At 36.4% G+C, this 19,725-nt stretch overlaps 1 protein-coding gene across 1 annotated transcript in view; it reads right to left on the reverse strand.

Moving 5' to 3' along the window:
* The window catches only part of SYNE1 (spectrin repeat containing nuclear envelope protein 1), a 466,580-nt gene that overhangs the window by 303,828 nt on the left and 143,027 nt on the right, over positions 1-19,725 (reverse strand). Inside the window, exons 14-23 of the mRNA XM_061130284.1 lie at positions 18,933-19,045; positions 18,221-18,389; positions 12,059-12,155; positions 11,147-11,349; positions 9,089-9,253; positions 8,477-8,629; positions 7,295-7,438; positions 4,776-4,949; positions 1,714-1,872; positions 1,039-1,203 (exon numbers count right to left, since the gene is read on the reverse strand). Coding sequence (XP_060986267.1) covers positions 1,039-1,203; positions 1,714-1,872; positions 4,776-4,949; positions 7,295-7,438; positions 8,477-8,629; positions 9,089-9,253; positions 11,147-11,349; positions 12,059-12,155; positions 18,221-18,389; positions 18,933-19,045 — 1,542 coding nt within the window. The remainder of the gene's footprint in view (positions 1-1,038; positions 1,204-1,713; positions 1,873-4,775; positions 4,950-7,294; positions 7,439-8,476; positions 8,630-9,088; positions 9,254-11,146; positions 11,350-12,058; positions 12,156-18,220; positions 18,390-18,932; positions 19,046-19,725) is intronic.

Raw genomic sequence — 19,725 nt, forward strand, 5'->3', positions numbered from 1 at the left:
GTCATAGACATCAAACCTAAATTCATTAGCTGCATGATAAATGCATTGCATTCATCATCTGAGAGCATGGCTTACATAAATATCCACTGAAATTTCAGGAAAAAAGTATACATTGTCAGAGGGAATCATCTCCATACACCATTTAAGAGATTACTCATATTCTTGTGAGGGTGGGATATTTCAAAAGAACAGCATGTATGCTATCTATGGTGAAACAGATCACCAGCCCAGGTGGGATGCACGAGACAAGTGCTCCGGCCTGGCACACTGGGAAGACCCAGAGGAATCAGGTGGAGAGGGAGGTGGGAGGGGGGATCGGGATTGGGAATACATGTAAATCCATGGCTGATTCATATCAATATATGACAAAACCCACTGGAAAAAAAAAATAAAAAAAAAAAAAAAAAAAAAAAAGAGATTACTCATATTCTCAATACCGATATAATTTAAATGACTATGATTAACAGGGAGATGGCTTCACAATACTGGCCCAAGCTGTAGATCAGCTACCAAACTTCAAGTGACATGGCACCTATACCATGAGTGACATGGCAGAGTTATGATATAAGCACAAAGACTTAGCCATCCCCCTAAACTTCTCTCTTAGGAAGCATATGCTGGTCATGAAAGAGTGTTTCAGCTAAATAATGAATTGGTAGTTTGGAGAGTCTGAATTATCTCTCCTATGGTTCTCTGCTACTCCAGGGGCTCAAGAACAGCCAATTATAGGGCAGCTTATCAACTGCTTCTGAGGTTCTTTTTGCTGTCATTTCTTGGGGTCTCGTATCTAACAAGTTCCTGCTCTCCTGACTCATTTCGCCCTTTCCCCCTCCCCTCCCTTTCTCCCCTTCTCTTTTCCTCTTCCTTCTTCCCTCCCTCCTCTTCCCCCTCCATTTTCTTCTTCTTCCCTCCCTCTGTGTCTCTCTTCCTGTCTCTCTCTGCTTCTCTGTATGAGATCATTACACTCTTTTTATTTTGTATCCAAGACGGCTTGCTCATGTCCTCGAGTCTTCAAGGGCCCATGTGGGATGCACTCACTGTGTGTCTCTTCAGCAGGTCTTCTGGGTCCCCCTTTTCCTCCAGGCCCTCCTGAGCGACCCTCAGCACCTTCTCTAACTCGGCTCGAGACTCCTCAAACTTCTTCATCAAGCGGCTGTTGGTTTCCACATGTTTCTTCCAATCTCCAGTTTTCTTTACCATATTCTTGATTTAAAAAATAATAATAATCATAATGGGATATCAATCTCTAGTCATTGCTAATGTCATTTGTTAAAGAATAGTGTTTCTTTCAAAAAACACTTGTAAGGAATACATGTCATTATGATGAGAATAATCAATCCTTTTAAATATTAATCAATATCAGAGAAAAAAAAAAAGTTAGTCACACAGTCATGTCCAACTTTTTGTGATCCCATGGACTATAGCCCGTCAGGCTCCTCTGTCCATGGGATTCTCCAGGCAAGAGTACTGGAGTGGGTTGCCATTTCCTTCTCCAGCATACTTCCCGACCCAGGGATCGAACCCAGGTCTCCTGCATTGCAGGCAGATTCTTTACCAACTGAGCTACTCAGAAGTACAATATCAGAGAAAGAAGAAGTAAAATGATTGGCTTCCAAACACCAGTAGATGAGCCATTTGTCAAGAGTGAAGACATGAAATGCGGTAATTACAAGTCTTCTCGGAATTTTCCTTGTTCACAGGCAGAGAACTTACCTGAAAAGCAACATGCATATCTGCAATCTTCCTCTGTAGCTTTGTCTGATCAAAATGCTTTAACACGTTGCTCAAGGTCACAAACTTTTGAACACTCTGACTGCCTTTCTCAATTTGAGTCATGGCTTTCTTACAGCTTTCTTGACAAGCTAATAGTTCCTACAGGGAAAGGGAACCCACAACAATAGTATTTGAAAGGGCAAGAAAGAATGAGAGTAACCATTACAAAACATTAACAGCATTATATAGCTTTTAGGCTTTTAATCTGCAATAAGTAAAACCAAAAGTATGGAGAGATGGTGCTTTTCAGAAGAGCACAATTTTAAGCAATCACTGAAGTCAGTGTCTTTTATATAAGGCATTTAAATGTCATGCTGAGGTTTCTGAAATTTTTTACATTTCATGCCTACCTTATTAATATCAAGAGAATGACAGAGCATCAAAATTATTATCTGCCTGGTGCTTGCCTTCCTCCTACCAACTAACAGGTCCATAATTTAATGTAAAAACAATAATGAAATCAATCCATGTATCAGGCTACAATCTGTCTCAATAAATTTAATACCAGTACATATTATACTTTACTGAGTTAGTTGAAGTAGATTATATATCGTTTGTGTATCCTAAAATATACAACATTTGAATTCTTAAGGGTCACAAACTATCAACCTCATTAATAAAATGGTGGACCCCAGGTTGGTTGGTGGTTTAGTCACTAAATATGTCTGACTCTTGCATGGACTGCAGTCTACCAGGCTCCTCTGTCCACGGGATTTCCCAGGCAAGAATACTAGAGTGGGTTGCCATTTCCTTCTCCAGGGCATCTTCTCGACCCAGGGGTCGAACCGAGGTCTTCTGCATTGTAGGCAGATTCTTGCATTACAGGTGGATTCTTTACCAACTGAGCCACCAAGTGGACCGCAGATTATAACACAAAAGGTAACAGACTAGTGGACCTGGGAAGGCTTGGCAGTTGTCACGCATTTGCGGATGAGAAGCGATGGTGACTCATAGGAACCCTGATTGTATCCTGGGATCCTAGCAATTTCTGCCTTAGACAGCATGGAAATTATTCAGCTCCATGGCAAGCAGTCATGTTTTTGACTTGAATCCACACCATTTGCACTTCAGCATCCTTGACTGCTTTGAAAAAATATTTCAAACTGGTAATTTGGATACCAGTTTGGGTAACTTAGATGCAAATATTAAGAGCAAGGTTTCTGTTTTACTTGGGGGAGACAGAGTAAGGATATACTTGGTTCTTCTTGAAGATTTAGAGAGTAACATATGTTAGAAAAATCTTGAAGTGAAAGTGAAAGTTGCTCAGTTGTGCTGACTCTTTGTGACCCCATGGACTATACAGTCCATGGAATTCTCCAGGCCAGAATACTGGAGTGGGTAGCCTTGCCCTTCTCCAGGGGATCTTCCCAACCCAGGGATTGAACCCAGGTCTCCCACATTGCAGACAGATTCTTTACCAGCTGAGCCACTAGGGAAGCCCAAGAATACTGGAGTGGGTAGCATATCCCTTCTCCAGCGGATCGTCCCTACTCAAGGAATCAAACTGGGGTCTCCTGCATTACAGGTGGATTCTTTATCAACTGAGCTATCAGGGAAGCCCTAAAAAAAATCTTACTCAAATTTTATCGTTAAAAATAGTAAATGCAATTTTAATTGTGAAAGGATTATTTGATGGAAACATATAGCAATTTGGGAACATAGGGAATGGCACTATGGTTTCAAAATGAAAAACAATCTTTAACTAATATGATGAGAACCCATTAGAACAGGGTTTGATGGTATAATCATTGCGTGTATGCTCAGTTGCTCAGTCATGTCCAACTCTGCAACCCCATGGAATGCAGCCCGCCAGGCTTCAATTTTCCAGGCAAGAACACTGCAGTGGGTTGCCATTTCCATCTCCAGGGGAATCTTCCTGGATCAAGGATTGAACCCATGTCTCTTGCATCTCCTGCACTGGCATCATCATTGTGACTTATCATTAATAATTATAATAATAATGTTAATTGCTACCAGTTATAGAGGAAATGCCCTAATGTGTTAGTCATATTATAGAACATTTAATGTAATCTCTGCAACAAGTTCTCAACTTAGGTACCACCACCCCCATTTCAACGTGAGGAAATAAAGCTAATCAAGGCTTTGTAATTTGCTGTATCAGATCTGAATACCTGTCTGACTCACTTCAGATGTTCTCTGCTCTTTCTGCTAAGTGACGCTGCCTTTCTTCCATGAATCTATTTTGATGAACACAATGGCAAACCTTTTGCCCATCATTTTACCCTCTGTTGCTTAAGTTCATTTATAATAAACCAACTAAATAAGCCGATTAACTGTCACACTCAGTAGGAGGCTGTTCTGCATACAGATTTGCTTACTAAAACTGAGACAAAGAAGAACGATTCTCACTCCAAATACATTTCCAGAATGCTATGGTCATGTCGACCGGTCTGGTCCTAGAGGCAGGAAAAGATCTCATAAAACACCAATGATAGACACTGGACAGAATGGAATGCAATTATTTATTTCTATACATAGCTAAATATATACAATTTAAAATTTATCTATACAATTTTTATCTACATAAAGATGCAGGTACGCTAAGTCACTTCAGTTGTGTCTGACCCTCTGCGACCCATGGACTGTAGCCTGCTAGGCTCCTCTGTCCATTGAATTCTCCAGGCAAGAATACTGGAGTGGGTTGCCATGCCCTCCTCCAGGAGGTCTTCCCAACCCAGGGATCGAACCCACATCTCCTTGGCTTCTGCATTTGGCAGGTGGATTCTCTACCACTGAGCCACCAGGGAAGCCCCTATATAAATACACCTATATATAAATATATAGAGAAATATAACATTTTTTATTTTATCAATAGTGGATAGGGTTTTCATCTTTGGCCATGCGTTTTTGTTTTGAGTTGCCAGTACTATTCTATTAAAAGTTTTCTTCTCCTATCACTGAATTTCTATCATTATATGCACCTCAGTGTGACTGCCTATGCATTCAATTAACTAGGTCTCCTGAAAGAAAATTTTCCTTACCTGATGTTTCTGTTTAAAAAGAGGACTAGATTGTGCCTCATGTTCAAGAACTGTCATAATTTCATCAATTTTCCCAAGTGAGTCATAAAAGGCCGTCATCTGCTTTTCTAATTCCTCCAACGGTACCAACAGCTGCTGAGACTCAGAAAGGAGTGGGGAGTAACAGTCTTTGACCTTTAAAAAAACAAAGACACAGATTCCATCGAAGACCATGAAAGACCATAAGCTCGGGGCACTATTCATAGCTCTCAGGAATGTTTTCTTCATTATAGGGTCGTTTTGTGCTTACAGATCTCCAGAGATACTCTTTAATGATATTTCCTGTGTATTGTTAAATTTTGATGTTAAAAAAAAAAAAAAGCACTACTATTGTACCACTGAGACAAGTAAATGCTACGGAGCTTTCTCATGAAAATACACCTAAATCATCCATCTGGATAGGTCTTGCTCATCTAAATTATGTCAGTGAGCCAGATGACATCAAATTCCATTTTATGAACTCTGCAACCCATCTTCACATTGGGCTCAAAATCTGACCTAAGACAGTCATGAATGATCATTATCTAAGCCAACCTGGACTTTTGAACTTTATTTTTAAGAACTCCACTACTTGACCCCTTAACTCTAGAAAAAATTACAAACTTGTTGATGTGTTCCTTCTGGGGAGGTCCTGTGACTCTCCTAACGGCCTTCGAGCTCCATGCCTAGCCAGTCTTTCCCCATCGACATCCCACTCACACCAAACACTCATGTCATATACCAATCTTTTCACAAAGGTTCCCATGCTGATTCTCCCTCATCTGAATTGGCCCAGTTCTCATCTGTTACTTCTCTTTTAAATAAATGTTATTAACTCATACACCTGCATTGTCTTTATCTTCATGAGTAGGTCCTGAAGATGAAGATCGCCAAGTTTCTGCTTTGTTATATCTGTTGGAATCCAGGAACTCATACAATCTTGCAAGAAGTTCCTGCTCCCCCTCATTTTATTTAGAGTTGCTCCCAAAGTACTATGGGTTGACCAAAATATCCACTTATATCTTCCCTAAGAAGGTATGAAAAAACTCAAATGGACTTTTTGGCTAACCCAATGCTTTTGGAAACCAAGGAAAGGAAATTAAGTATCTGTTAGTAGACCATTTATTTTTTCTTTATGTTGTAATTATTCTCATGTTCTTGGATATACCGAATGAAGGAGAAACTCATCTAAAGAAAGCCACTGTCCTGTTGCCACAGGGCTCTGTTAAAATTACTGAACAAAATAAAGAGAATCTGCTGACATGAGTAATAACTGGTATGCTTTCCAAACACAACAGGAAACTTACCAAGATGCTACATCTAATACAGCAGTTAAGGAATTGTGATGACTTACCTGTGTCTAAAGGAGCAATTTGCTTTCTCAAAAGTTGCCCTAAATCACTAAACCTAACCTAGGCCGAGATGTGCCAGCCTAAGACACAGCTCTAAAAGCTGCTTGAAAGTTATCTAATTGATTAAGTTGACTCCAAACTGTACCAAATCCTTATAAATAATCTTGAATATGTGCAAGGATTTAAAATTAGCATTCTCGTATATACCAAAATTTTCTCTTCTTTTCATGGCCTTGATTCTTCCTATTTCTTCTACCTGTCTCATTTATTCCTTTTTTAAATGAATTCTCCACAGTTGATTTCATATTTTCATATTGGTCCTTCTCTTTCTAAATTTCCTTTCCTAATTAACAGGGTTTTCTGTTTTATTTCCCTTTGTTTTCCAGTTCTTCATTACATAATTTTCTCTTCACTTACATAATCATGCCTTTTCTTTTTAAGAAAAAAAAGGCATTTTAAGAAAAAAAAACAGGTATTAATTACCCAGTTTAAATGGACTTTGAAAACAATATCATCTTTACAAAATGCAACTTTAGATAGATAAAACATCCTAATGAAAACTTCCAAAGCTGTTAAGGAAAACCCCTCAATAGAATAGAAATGACTTATGGGTCATTTGGTATTCTGTGAGTTTCCTGCACAGAAGTGGCATAAATGTATGTATCTTAAGTCCAAAGTGAGCTCTGTGAGATGAAGAGGGCAGAATTTCACTATTTTGTGGTTGTGCCAGTGAAAAGAAATGGTGTAATAAAGAGCATGTAAGTATGTCCAATATCAATACACCCTAATTAAAGAGTATACTGGAATTCTTTCTCACTTAAATATATGATGTCTTCCTCCTCCTCTCCTCCCCTTGCTTCCCATTTCATCACTCCTAACTGGTCCTCGGTTCTTCCAGTGGAGGCTTATCTTCCTATTAAGATACACCTACTAGTACTTCTACATTAAAGAGGCAAGGCTTTAGTTATCAGCACCATAGTTTCATTTTTTAAAGCTCATGACAAAGTTATAGATGAAGAATCCCAATAAGAAATAAACACAGGATCTGCTACCAAGTGAATGAGTTGCCTGCGGTGACAGAATAGTAAGACGAGCTGAAAGTGATGTTGGTCCTGAATGGAGTTTCATGCTTTAAAAATATTTTCCCACCTTGGTTAGCTGCTCTTTGAGCCCAGACATGGTTGCAAACATTTCATTAGCTTCTTCTTGGGAGATCTCTTTGGTAATGAGGTGCGCTGTCTTTGTAATCATCTTATACTGAGCATCCATCACAGGCACCCTCTGCTCAATATCCTACATGAATCATTGAAACAGCTATGTTAACACATGATACATTTACTCTTAATTTCAAGATTTCACAAATAGATACAAATCAGGATGTACTGAATAAAACTCTTTACTTGTAATAATCTTTTGGAGAGTCCAATGATTACCTCCCTTCATTACTAATACATGATATATTGATTTAAGAAAATAAATAGAACTAAATATAAGAAAATAAATAAAATGAATAGAATTTAACAAATAAATTTCCTTAAATATCACCATAAATCCTTAGGTTAACATAAAGATAAGCAGAAGTAATCTTTACACTTTCAAAATGCATATTAATGTAATCTGTAAATATTACATCAGGTAAATGCATATTAACAATTTGGGGCAATTCTGATTTTAAAAATGAAACAACTTACTTCTTTAAAATAAATAACACATTGTCATTGCAGAAATTTATAAATTAGAGATAATAATGAAAATTTAAGACGGTCTTCTCACACCAGAGTCAACACCCCTACCACCACAAGGCTCCGCTAAAATTACTTAAACAAAATTAATATTTTTCCTGTGTGTATTTACACCTGTTTTTTATTTTTACAAAAAAAGGATGATGCTTTGTTTTGCATTTCTTACTTAATGATGTATTGGAAAAGTCTTTCTGTATCATTAAATATTCTTCCACTGCTTCATTTCTGAGAGCTGTAGGGTATTCAAAATATGTAAATAGTACAATTCATTTAGTAAATCCTTTACTGTTGGAGGCATTTATGTAGAGGTATCTCCAGACATTTATTTCTCCATAGTACTTTATAATTTGATCATAGAAAATGAAAATTTATATTAAAAAACTATTTTGAAGTTACCCTATGGTCAATACACATCTTAAAAAATCTAGATAGCTTTTTCATGAGAGGCAGAAATCAGAATATGCATACATGTCACAGTGATGCCAAGGAGACACAGAAACAGTTCTTGTGATGACCTAAGTAACTTCACTGATCTTTCTTTACACAATAGAATAGGTTTTTCACTTTCTGTTCCAGAGAACCAGCTCACCTCCAAGTCTTGAATTAATAACTTGACGTTAATAAAAGAGACTTCTAAGGGCTCTGAAAGTTTCCTATGGGCTCCAGTTGCAAACTCAGACAAGACAGTAACACAATCGTTGTATTCCTTCTTCATTCTGTCCAACTCATCAGCTCGAGCATACTGTTCAGAAAAGGGAGTGGGGCAACACAGAAAACCATTAAGCCAAGACTCAGGAAGCTTGTAACTTTCACTTCTACATTCTATCTGGAATTGTTAGGTGGTAGGAAAGACTCTGATTCCTGACTCTTATTTTAGATACATTTGAAGTTAGTCAAATTACTGTGAAAAGAAGAAAGGAGCTAGCATAGAAGCAAAGAATTATGACTTAAAGCATGAATCATTCCATGTAAGTAAGCTCCATATGTCAACCTAATCCTTAATCAAACTATACATTTCTGTTATGTTCCTCCATTACAAGTTGGAAAGAGTAAAGGACCAAATAGAAACATGACAGTTCTAAACACATCTGTACTCTGCCTTAATAAGCCCATGCTATAACAATAAAGAGTCTCTAAACAGACTGTTTATCACATTTATGACACACCCATGTTCTAGGCATAAACATATTTGAAAACATACTTGCTTAACTTCCATAAACAACTCCCTCCATCGCCCATTTAGCAACAGTAACTGCTGTTTGAGGTCACGGGAAACCATCTCATCACACGTTTCGATTAAAAAATTGCCAGCATCATTCATGGCAGTGTGCTGCTGTATCCAATGAGGCAAGTTTCGGAAAAAATCCTAAACAAGAAACAATACATGCTATTGCAAACCATAAACCAAAAGTTAATAAATGATATGAAAGTAACCAGACCATGAGAAATACCTTGGTTCTAAAATTTGTGCAAATTTTAAGGTGAATTTTAACTCTCTTTCAAAATGGAAATTTTTAACAAAGAAGTTATAAAATGTAAGCTAGAAATTGTGTCTTTTCATTAGAACATGTATGCCATATATTTTTGCTGAAGACTAAACAAAACATGATGACCATGCTTTGTTATTCCTGTTTTACAGGCGAAAAAGCTGAATTTCTATGAATGTAAGGGATTTGTGCCTCTGTTCTTCAGGCAAGTAAATATCAGTGCCAGAGTCATATAACAGGTATAATATTTTAGGGAATATATAGCTTTAGGGTGTATATATATATATATATATATATATATATATATATCTTAAGAAACTTTTTACTGATTACCTTTGATATTAAAATCAAATATTAAAATCTGAATATAGTCCATGAAGATAATTAACAATCATGGAGATAAACTCTTCAAGGAAAATTTTAAAAAGTAATTATCTGGGCCACGACTCCGTAAGACAATGACATCCTTCCTTATTTAAGGTTACACATTTGATGATGGAGCAGTTTCCACTTGATTTCAAATTGTGTGCATGTGCACACACACATGTACGCACCATGGTTAAAACCAAGAACACCATAATTCAAATCGATTTCACAAGTCATGTGTGGGAGGACTTCCTACATAAACTGGTGAGAACACTTCCATTTCTGGTGGTTATATCCCCTTGGATGAAATTAACACATATGACATGTGCTAGGCACTGCCAGTCTAATCAGAAAAGTCAAAATCTGGGTGGGTTACAGTTGCTCAGGTACACGAAAACACTTAATCTATATGAAATATGGAAAGGGAAACATATAAAAATTATACATCTGCTTGTATAACATAATAATTGAAGAACCAATCTTGAATGACAAGCAGTAATTCTAATATAAGTGCTATACCTCTTAATGGGGATCTGGCATTTTGATGTTTTACATAAAGGTTGGTTTTCCATGAGAAAATATCAGACTCCCATTGAGAAGTATATATACAGAAATCAGTCCATTTCATGTGATATTTTAATGTAAGTTATATTAAAGACAGCAATTCTTGCACACATCTGTAACTGGAGGAAAGAAAATCACTCCTACCCAGAAGAAGACCTTGACTGACAGTTGATAAAATCCAAAAACAAACTTCCAGAGAGACAAACATGTGGTGACACATCTGTTAAATCTGTATAATGCCATCACACAGAATTAGGGCTACATTAGCCAAAATTGTTTTAAATGATCAGCATTCAGTGGCTTAGTCGTATCCGACTCCTTCTGACCCCATGGACTGTAGCCCACCAGGCTCCTCTGTACATGGAATTTTCCAAGAAAGAATACTGGAGTGGGTTGCCATTTCTTTCTCTAGAGGGTCTTCCTGACCCAGGGATCGAACCCGTGTATTCTGCGTCTCCTGTGTTAGCAGGTGGATTCCTGGGAAGCCCAAAGTTGTTTTCATCCTCTCTTAAATTAGGAAATCCACAGAGGCTGCGCCCTTTAAGTCATAGACGTTATTGTGTGTATAGCGCCCTCTGCTGCCCATTGGGTTTGGCTGCCCCTCCATCAGTTACGGCTCTCTGAATGCAAAAATCCAACACTGTCTTAACGTTAAGCTTTAAAAAGCAGAACATTTCTTGGTCTAAAATAATTTACTAACCTGAAAGTGCAGCGTTAAAGGCAAAGTCAGGATTTGCGTGACACATATGCAAACACATGAACTCCCTAGAGAACTTTGCTGTGAAAGTCACCTATTTCCAAATTTGCCTGTGCCGGCTTCCTGTTGTAAGTAGCAGTCTTACCTTTTTGGCATGTTCTGACTGATTGAGCATTTTCTCAGCGTCCTCGAGCCAAGCCTGAAGACTAGCCACGGTATTGCCGTATCGGTCCCAGTTGGCGATGACTTCCTCCAGCATGCTCCGCACGCTCCTGACTTCCACCGAGAGGTTCCTCCACTGCGCAGTGGTTTCATTCATGAATTTCATCACATTCTCAGCTTCTTCCACTGAAACAGATAAGTTACAATCCCTGTTTTATATTTTAAATCCACCACACCTTTTTTTCTGGGGTCTACTGGAGTGCATTCATAATTCCTCCTAGGATTTTAAATTTAACAGATGTGATGTTAGAATCACATTCAGCTCATGTTGGGGATACGTTATCTTATTCATAGGTATTTATAAAGATTAAAGACAATGAATATTTAAAATTTCTGATAAATGATATATTTTAATAATAGATGGCACATATTTCTTTGCATTTATATACATTCAGATAGACACATATATAGTACAATCATAAATGCTATAGTTCATTTTCAGCAAATATAAGAAATATATCTGCAAAATGAAACAGACACATTTTACAATTGTGTCTTTCCACGAACTTAAGTTTTCATTTATTTTATTATAATATTCAGGTTGGTCCTAGTTTGCTTTTAACCATTGGAATGAAAATAGGTTTGAACATTACAATTTAGAAACTGAAAACTTATTTTCCTTTTTCTTAGAAAATCACACACACACATACGCACACACACATACAGGGGAGGCATAACACAAAGTCAAGCGAACTGAATCCAATACAGCTTTTCAGGCCAATGGCATGGTCACACAAAGATTCTGCTGAGAAAAAATGATTTAATCATACAGAAACATGTAGGTTCTAAAGTCTACTGTATTCAATACTACGACAAATTCCGTCTTGTATTTTACCTGAACCATCAGCTTTGACATACATCTCAGCTGTCTGTTTCAAGATCTGGTATGTCACTTCATATTGTTCAAAGAACTTGCTATTTTCTATAAAAGACTAGAAAGAAGAGAGAACGGTTAAATGATAACTAATATAGGCTTATGCAGACATGCCAAAGTCAGTCTTCTGCAGTGCAGGTATGTGGATGTGTTATCCAAAATTTACCAACCTCACTCTTCTTCAAAACATCAACTTAATTCAATGGCCATAAATAACCTGATTATTTCTGAGAATATAACTTTATTCCCCACTTTTGCTTCTAATTCACCCCTAGATTGAGAAAATATTACACTTCATCTCCACCCAAGGGTTTGTTTTTAGAAGAGACAGAAGCTTCTCCAGAGTATGTGGGGCTAACATTTAGAAAGCACTAAATTTAGAACAACATTTGAAAATGTCCCACTGGGTCTTAGCTGTGGGATTCTGTTGCTCTTTGAACAATAATTCCGGTGGAGGATGATTCTGAGGTACTTCAGAGTATAAATAACTGACACAAGGCACACTTTCTTAAAAAGTAAATACAAAAATATTTCCAAGTAGAAAATTGCTAAATAATCATACATTCTATCCATGTTATCCACGTTCTCATATTTCTATTAACCTACTATAAAAATTGCAGATAAGACACGTCTATATCTAATACAGTGCTGGTTTAGTTGCTAAGCCATGTTCAACTCTTGCAATCCTGTGGATTCTAGCCGGCTAGGCTCCTCTGTCCATGGGATTCTCCAGGCAAGAATCCTGGAGTGGGTTGCCATTTTCTTCTCCGGGGATCTTCCCAACCCAGGGACTGAACCCACGTCTCCTGCATTGCAGGTGGATTCTTTACTGCTGAGCTACCAGGGAGCCCCTATATCTAATATGCCTGTATGCAATTTACATATGCATTTTTATTATTGCTAACTCCAGGAAATATGAAATAATTCCTGTTTCAAAAATTATTCCTACTTTTCTAAAAGTAGAAAATTAAAGCAATTACAGATAAAAACATATTGCCAAAGGCTTCTTAATTCCTTTTAATAGTGTAATTAGTTCCTATGATTTAAACTCAGTAAAATACTTCATGTCACTATTATAAAATATGAAATTGGTCTTCAAAAACTAGCTGAAGTTCTGAATAGGATGTTGATGAATGCTTAATATGGAGACGCAAAATGCTTGTGTGCAGATGCAAAACTATTCATACAACAATTTCATAGGCATCCCTAGACTTTATTCATAGAAATGTATAACATTTCATGACTATATTTTAAAAGTTACATATAATACATTTCATACCATTTGCATTTACTACATAGTAACTATTCTTGATGGATATATTGAATAAAGATGTGAATTATCTGGAATGAGGGATTCCCTGATGACTACCTTACCCAATAAGTGAAATAGGCTTTATTATTTTTGATGAGAATTAGTTAGCTCATTGGTTAGCCTTATGTCCTATTCCCGTAACCTCTGCCTACTCCCCAAATGGAGAAAGAGTAATTTAATGGAATTTCAATTTTGAATAATTTCACAAATAAGTAAGTCCTGATTTCATCAAACATGGAATGATTACACCTAATTTTCAAGAGCTTGTAAGAAATTGAAGAAACAAATATATTCAGCAAAGTTTTTAAAAATAGTGTCCATTTAGCTTGGACACAATTTCAAGGAGCTAATGGGAAAACAATTCCTCAAAGTGTCAAATAAATGGAAAACAGTGCCTACATCGGACATTAAAACATACACATGCTTTTGCTGGAGTGATTTACAAATTCATTATAAATGAACAAGAGAGAAAAGTTATTTCCAGTTTCATTTTTGGTATGGGTGGGGAGAAGAATGTTTTAAAAATATTATAAATATAGAAATTCATTAAAGTACTTTTGAGTTTTCCTATGAGGACAAAGACATCACTTTGCTGACAAAGGTCTGTATGATCAAAGCTATAGTCGTTCCAGTAGTCATGTACGGATGTGAGAATTTGACCATAAAGAAGGCCGAGCAGTGACAAATTAATGCTTTCGAAGACTCTTGAGAATCCCTTGGACTGCAAGGAGATCACACGTCAATCCTAAAGGAAATCAACCCTGAATATTCACTGAAAGGACTGATGTTGAAGTTGAAGCTCCAACACTTTGGCCACCTGATGCGAAGGTTTTTTCATTGGAAAAAACCCTGATGCTGGGAAAGATTGAAGGCAGGAGGAGAAGGGGGCAGCAGAGGATGAGATGGTTGGATGGCATCACTGACTCAATGGACATGAGTTTGAGCAAGCTTTGGGAGACAGTGAAGGACAGAGAAGCCTGGCGTGCTGCAGTCCATGGGGTTGCAAAGAGTTGGACATGACTTAGTGACTGAACAACTATGAGGAAAACTAAATAATAAATTTTTGAAGGAAGAAGCCTTATTTGTTATTTTAGTTTTAAAATTGTTTCATTTACTTCTACCCTTTCTTTCTGAGTCCTGAGTAACTCCACTTAGTAACATGAATTATTTTGTCTATTAGAATCACTTCAGCAGGAGGACTGCTAACTCACTTTTTCGCCATGAGCCATCTAGACAAAGTCTTTCAGAAGAATGCCAAATTAAGCACAAATGTGTGTTTAAAATACTAGTGATGGGGTTAGTTTATTTTTTAAAAAATATAGCTTACATGTGGAAATCAAGTTCAACAAATAAGCTGTGTTGGTCAAGGGACTTTTAAAGTTGATGGCACTTCAAGAAAAGGAAGCTATTTCTTTATGCTACAAAATTCAAAGTATTGGAAGGGAGTAAATTTCTACTCTGAAAAGAGAAATATAATAAATACAAAGCTCATCAATTTCACTCAAAGAGAGCTAAACCAGACAATTTAAGGTTTTAAAAAATCAACTGAGATGCGAGAAGTACTTTCATTAGAACTGCCTATTGACTTTAACAAAATCATTACAAATATTAGACTAAATGTTCATATTACATATGCTGCATTCACTTTATCTACACCTCCAAGAGTTTTTCTTCTATGTGAAAGAATGAAATACTGTCTCATTTATTCCACTATAAAATTGGAGCATGTGTTAGGTAACACGGTTATGTCACGAACAGTTCTGACATCAAGAACCAAACCAGTCATCTTCTTATTTACATTACAGTATGTAATCTATTGCCAGAATCCTGTGGCCTAATTTAATCAACAGGCATTCATGAAGTATTAATATTTTCTAAGAATTCCTTGAGCACTTAGGGGCTGTGAACCTAAGTGCCTCTTAAAAGAGGCACCTTTTTTTTTTTTTTTTTTTTTAAAGGAGGAAACACATTCTTTAGTTTCCCAACTCTTAAAAACAGTATCCTTTTTTCTTGCAGATAAGTAGAATAGAATTGAGAATTCAGATGAAGGAAAAGATAATTATGGAACTCTTATATCCCAAATATTACTTTGCTTATTTGATGATGTAGCAGCATATGGCTCATTACAATAATGTTTTTTTAGAAACCAAGTAAAGGATTATATTTAAGAAGCTGATTTTATGATTTTTTAAAAAATCTTCATGCACTTTGAAATAGTCTCTTCTAAAGAGGATGATTTTCCCCAAAACTCCAGAAGAATGAGAGAAGCTCTGTGGGGTGTGACATAGAAGGAAAACAATGAAGCGCCAGTCTTTGTTCCTTAGAAAAATTCTTATTATTCTATTATTATTATTGTTAAGATTTCGGAAAAGATTATGTCTTCTAGACATTAAGTTATGCAAAAGTTCACATAGGTAGTGAGGAGCTGAGTCCTGATTCAACACATTCCTATGTCACTGGTGGCCACATAGAATAATCTATAGGGTCCCAATAATCTCCCCAAGAATCCAACCACACCCTGACCCAATACCATGCTGCCTATAATAACATAAGAGTAACTAATAGGCTGAAGCATGGAAATGTAAAATATTGTCAATTATGGACCAACATTAAATGGAACTGATGTTTATGAAAATGACATTCTTTAGTTCACTGAGCTACAGAATATCATTTCAATTATTTGGACTTTTCAGTTTTTAAAAAAAATTTTTTCCCAGCCAATTCTGTTAGAGAGTAAAGTTCAGGGCATGCTAAGTCACTTCAGTCATGTCTGACTCTTTGTGACCCTAAGGACTGTAGTCAACCATGTTCCACTATCTATGGGATTCTCTAGGCAGGAATACTAGAGTGGGTTGCCATGGCCACCTCCAGGGGATCTTTCTGACTCAGGGCTTGAACCCACACCTCTTATGTCTCCTGCATTGGCAGGCGTGTTCTTTACCATGAGCACCACCTGGGAATTCCCATAAAATTCATAAACATAAAGGCTTTTGATGCGGAAAGATGTGGATTCTAATCCAGATTCCACTTCTTATTAACTCTGCCACTTGGAACACGTGACTTGAACATTCAAAAGTACCATTTCATCAATGAAACAATGTGAAAATACCCAGCCCACAGGGTCATCATTGAGATGGAAGATGACACATGCCAAATACTTGGCACATGGAAAATATCCAACATCCTCTAATTATTAAAACTATCGAACTATAAATATCTTAAACCTCTTTTGGAATAGAAGTTTAGGTGATAAATACATATCTTTAATCAGGGAACAAGAATATTAGGAAATATTCATTAAAGCCCGCTATATTTATAGAGTTATCAGCAATCTTACAAATAATTTTACAAGTCACATTACCAAACAGTTTAAAATTAGCAGCTCAGTGAATGTCTATTTATGAAGTAGGTAGAAACTACTGATTTTTTTATCATTAATAATAATTCTTTAGTTACATATGCTTTATGTGAGAAGTTCAAAGAGAATTATTAACATCTTTGTGTTGGAACATTAACCTGGTGAAACGGTCTCATTAGGCATTTCAATTTAATTGGCTGTCCTTAAATAGCGAGAACAAAGACGGATCCTGAATAATTACCTACTGAGCTCAGAGTGTATCACTTGACATGACTAAACCCGAAAATATACATGCATATCTGTATTTAATATTTGTAGGACTAATGCAAATGCTCAAAGTTAAAAAAAAATCAGATTTCTCATTACTTTCCAAAATCATTCAAAATGAATAAGGGAACAACATATTGTCACATATTTCACATTTTTGGACAAATGTTTCCTAGAAAATTATAGTAAATCTAGAGAAAGATTTTTATTGCAAACTTGTTAATTTTTTTTAAATGCATGTTATTCATTTAGCATGTAGAAAATAACATTAAAATGTAGCAAAATATATTATGGTTCTAGAATGCTTCAGTAAAAATGTGATTTCAATAAATATTCAGTCATGTTGGTAACAGAAGCACTGAGATAAGTCAGGTTAGAAATGGGCTTATATTTTAAATGAATTAATTTAATGATTAGAACTTCTGAATAAATACAAATGAAACAAAGGGCTGAGATGTTCTATTAATTTTGTGAGCATATCTGTGTTGCTAATTAATTGAGGAGCATGTTTAACTAAGAGAAATAAATTACTTTTAATAATTATAATTCTCTGATTACATGTAAATGGAAACTGCTAGTTACAGCAGGACCTACTTCCCTCATTAATGCAGGGCTACTAGTCTATGTACATATAGGATTATCTATATTGATAGCCCAAAGTAGAAAATACTCTTCAAAAATTAAGTTCATACAGGTTCACAGACAAAATTTTACTTTTCCTAGGTGCACACAGGAAGTAATGAAACTCACAGAATGGCCATAAACAAGGCATGCTTGAACTAATTTAAAAAACAAAAAAAAGTTCCCACTGAACAATTGAGAACTGTCCTAAACATGATTGGATTTTAGAAAGCTTAAAATAATGTTTAAGTACTTTAAGTCAGCTTCAGTGGTGAGCTCACAATCAGTTGGATGCAATACAAAAACTTTCTTTTTTTAAGCAAGAAAGCTCATCAAAATTGGCTCAATATGATTAATGTTGAAAAACATTTTATACTCCAAACAAGACAGGTGTATATTTCAGATTGCTGTGAAAAGCTCACAGATTTACAGTAAACCCATTTTACACACTGGTAACTTAAGGTTTAAATTCAAGATAAAAGTAACAATGTCCAGTAAACTGGAAGGTATTAGATGCTAAACCCAGGGGTCCTCTGACCTCTGTCGGAGCTGCAGGGAGACTTACGATGTAGTTTTGTAGAAGGAGCTCCACTGAATCTCTCCCCCCGTACTTGATGATCCAAGACTTCAGCTTTGACTCTGCAAGAACCAGCAGTGAGAGCAGACGGTACTTTAATTCTAGAAATTCCATTTTCATTAAGTGTAGCTCTGATGTGGAGGAAACAAAATGAAACCTAGAAACAAAACACGGAGAATTTACAGAATGTAACTAATAGTAACAGAACGGGGCTTACTTAACCTGTTACACGTCAGTATTAAATAAAACGCAGGCACAAGGTCTTCTAAACTGTGGCTGATCAATCACTCTCAGGAAAGCTGGTTCGGTTTCTAGCTCTGGGTTTCAAGGCAAATCACGATTGATTGAAGTCTTTGATTTAGTTCTTTCTCCTGCCAAGATCGCTCTCATCTGTTTCTTTTAGAAGCTGTTTTTGCAATATTACATAATGTTCCTCACAGTGCTGAATAAAAATACAGCTTCTGAAGAAACCATTTCTGTGATTTTTCAGGCTGTGGATACATACAGGTTTACTCTTTTCAACTAATTGTGTATTAGAATGTTGGCATTCTTAGCATAGGCTCTGGGAACCCAGTTTTTATGTACCAAATGCAAGCGTCTATGTAAAAAAAAAAAATTAATTCAGAAAGAAAAGACATGGAAAAAAAGCATCCACCAAGCCTTTTAACTACACTTCATTCAAAATCAGACATTCTCTTACCTCTCGGCCATGTCCTCTAATTGATCAGGTGGCACTGGGATCCCGTTCACAGACCTGGTTCGGTAGATTTCATGGAATGCTCTTTTGTGGGCATCTGTGTTTTGAAGCAGATCCTAAGATACAAATTTTTTTTAAAAAAATAAAAAATGAGGAAACATGTTCACAGGAAGCTAAGAAGCATAATTTTCAGCCTGCACGGATGAGTCAATGTATTCAACAATTTGATGGTGCTGCCACAGCCATACGCGGGCTTTTACCTTGTACAGGAGCCTGGCTTGCTTGTCCATAAGGCCCTGTGCTAGAGCCGTAGCTAATAATTATGGCATCTTTTAAACACACATGACACTTGCACGGCAATGCATTCAGACATTTTAAAGGCACATGGTCCAAAGGAAGATGTAGTTAGTGCTATAGACGATAAATGTTAGCATTTTTCTCTTTCCCTGATTTTGAATCTATTGATTTTCCAAAGCTTAAAACTAGGTATCACTAGTTTAACCCTTTAAAGTTAAAACTAACAATATTAAATTCTCTATTTTATTCTGAGTGTGTGCAGGCTACCCTAAAGTCATGCTTGCTTGCCATCTTAAAGTAAATCAATTACATTACAACATATTAGGAAAACACCCTATGGTTAGAAGATTTCAAACAAGCATGGGGAATGTCCCATAGACATCACAGTGGGAAGGGTAAATGTGATGTTTGTAAAGATTCTGTCTAGATTGTACAGAACTCCAAAAACTTATAATAATTTATTTAGATTTGTTTTCTGAGTTTTTCACTGTCAGAAGAC

The sequence above is a fragment of the Dama dama genome, chromosome 26, assembly GCF_033118175.1.
Source record: "Dama dama isolate Ldn47 chromosome 26, ASM3311817v1, whole genome shotgun sequence".
Classification (NCBI taxonomy): Eukaryota; Metazoa; Chordata; class Mammalia; order Artiodactyla; family Cervidae; genus Dama; species Dama dama.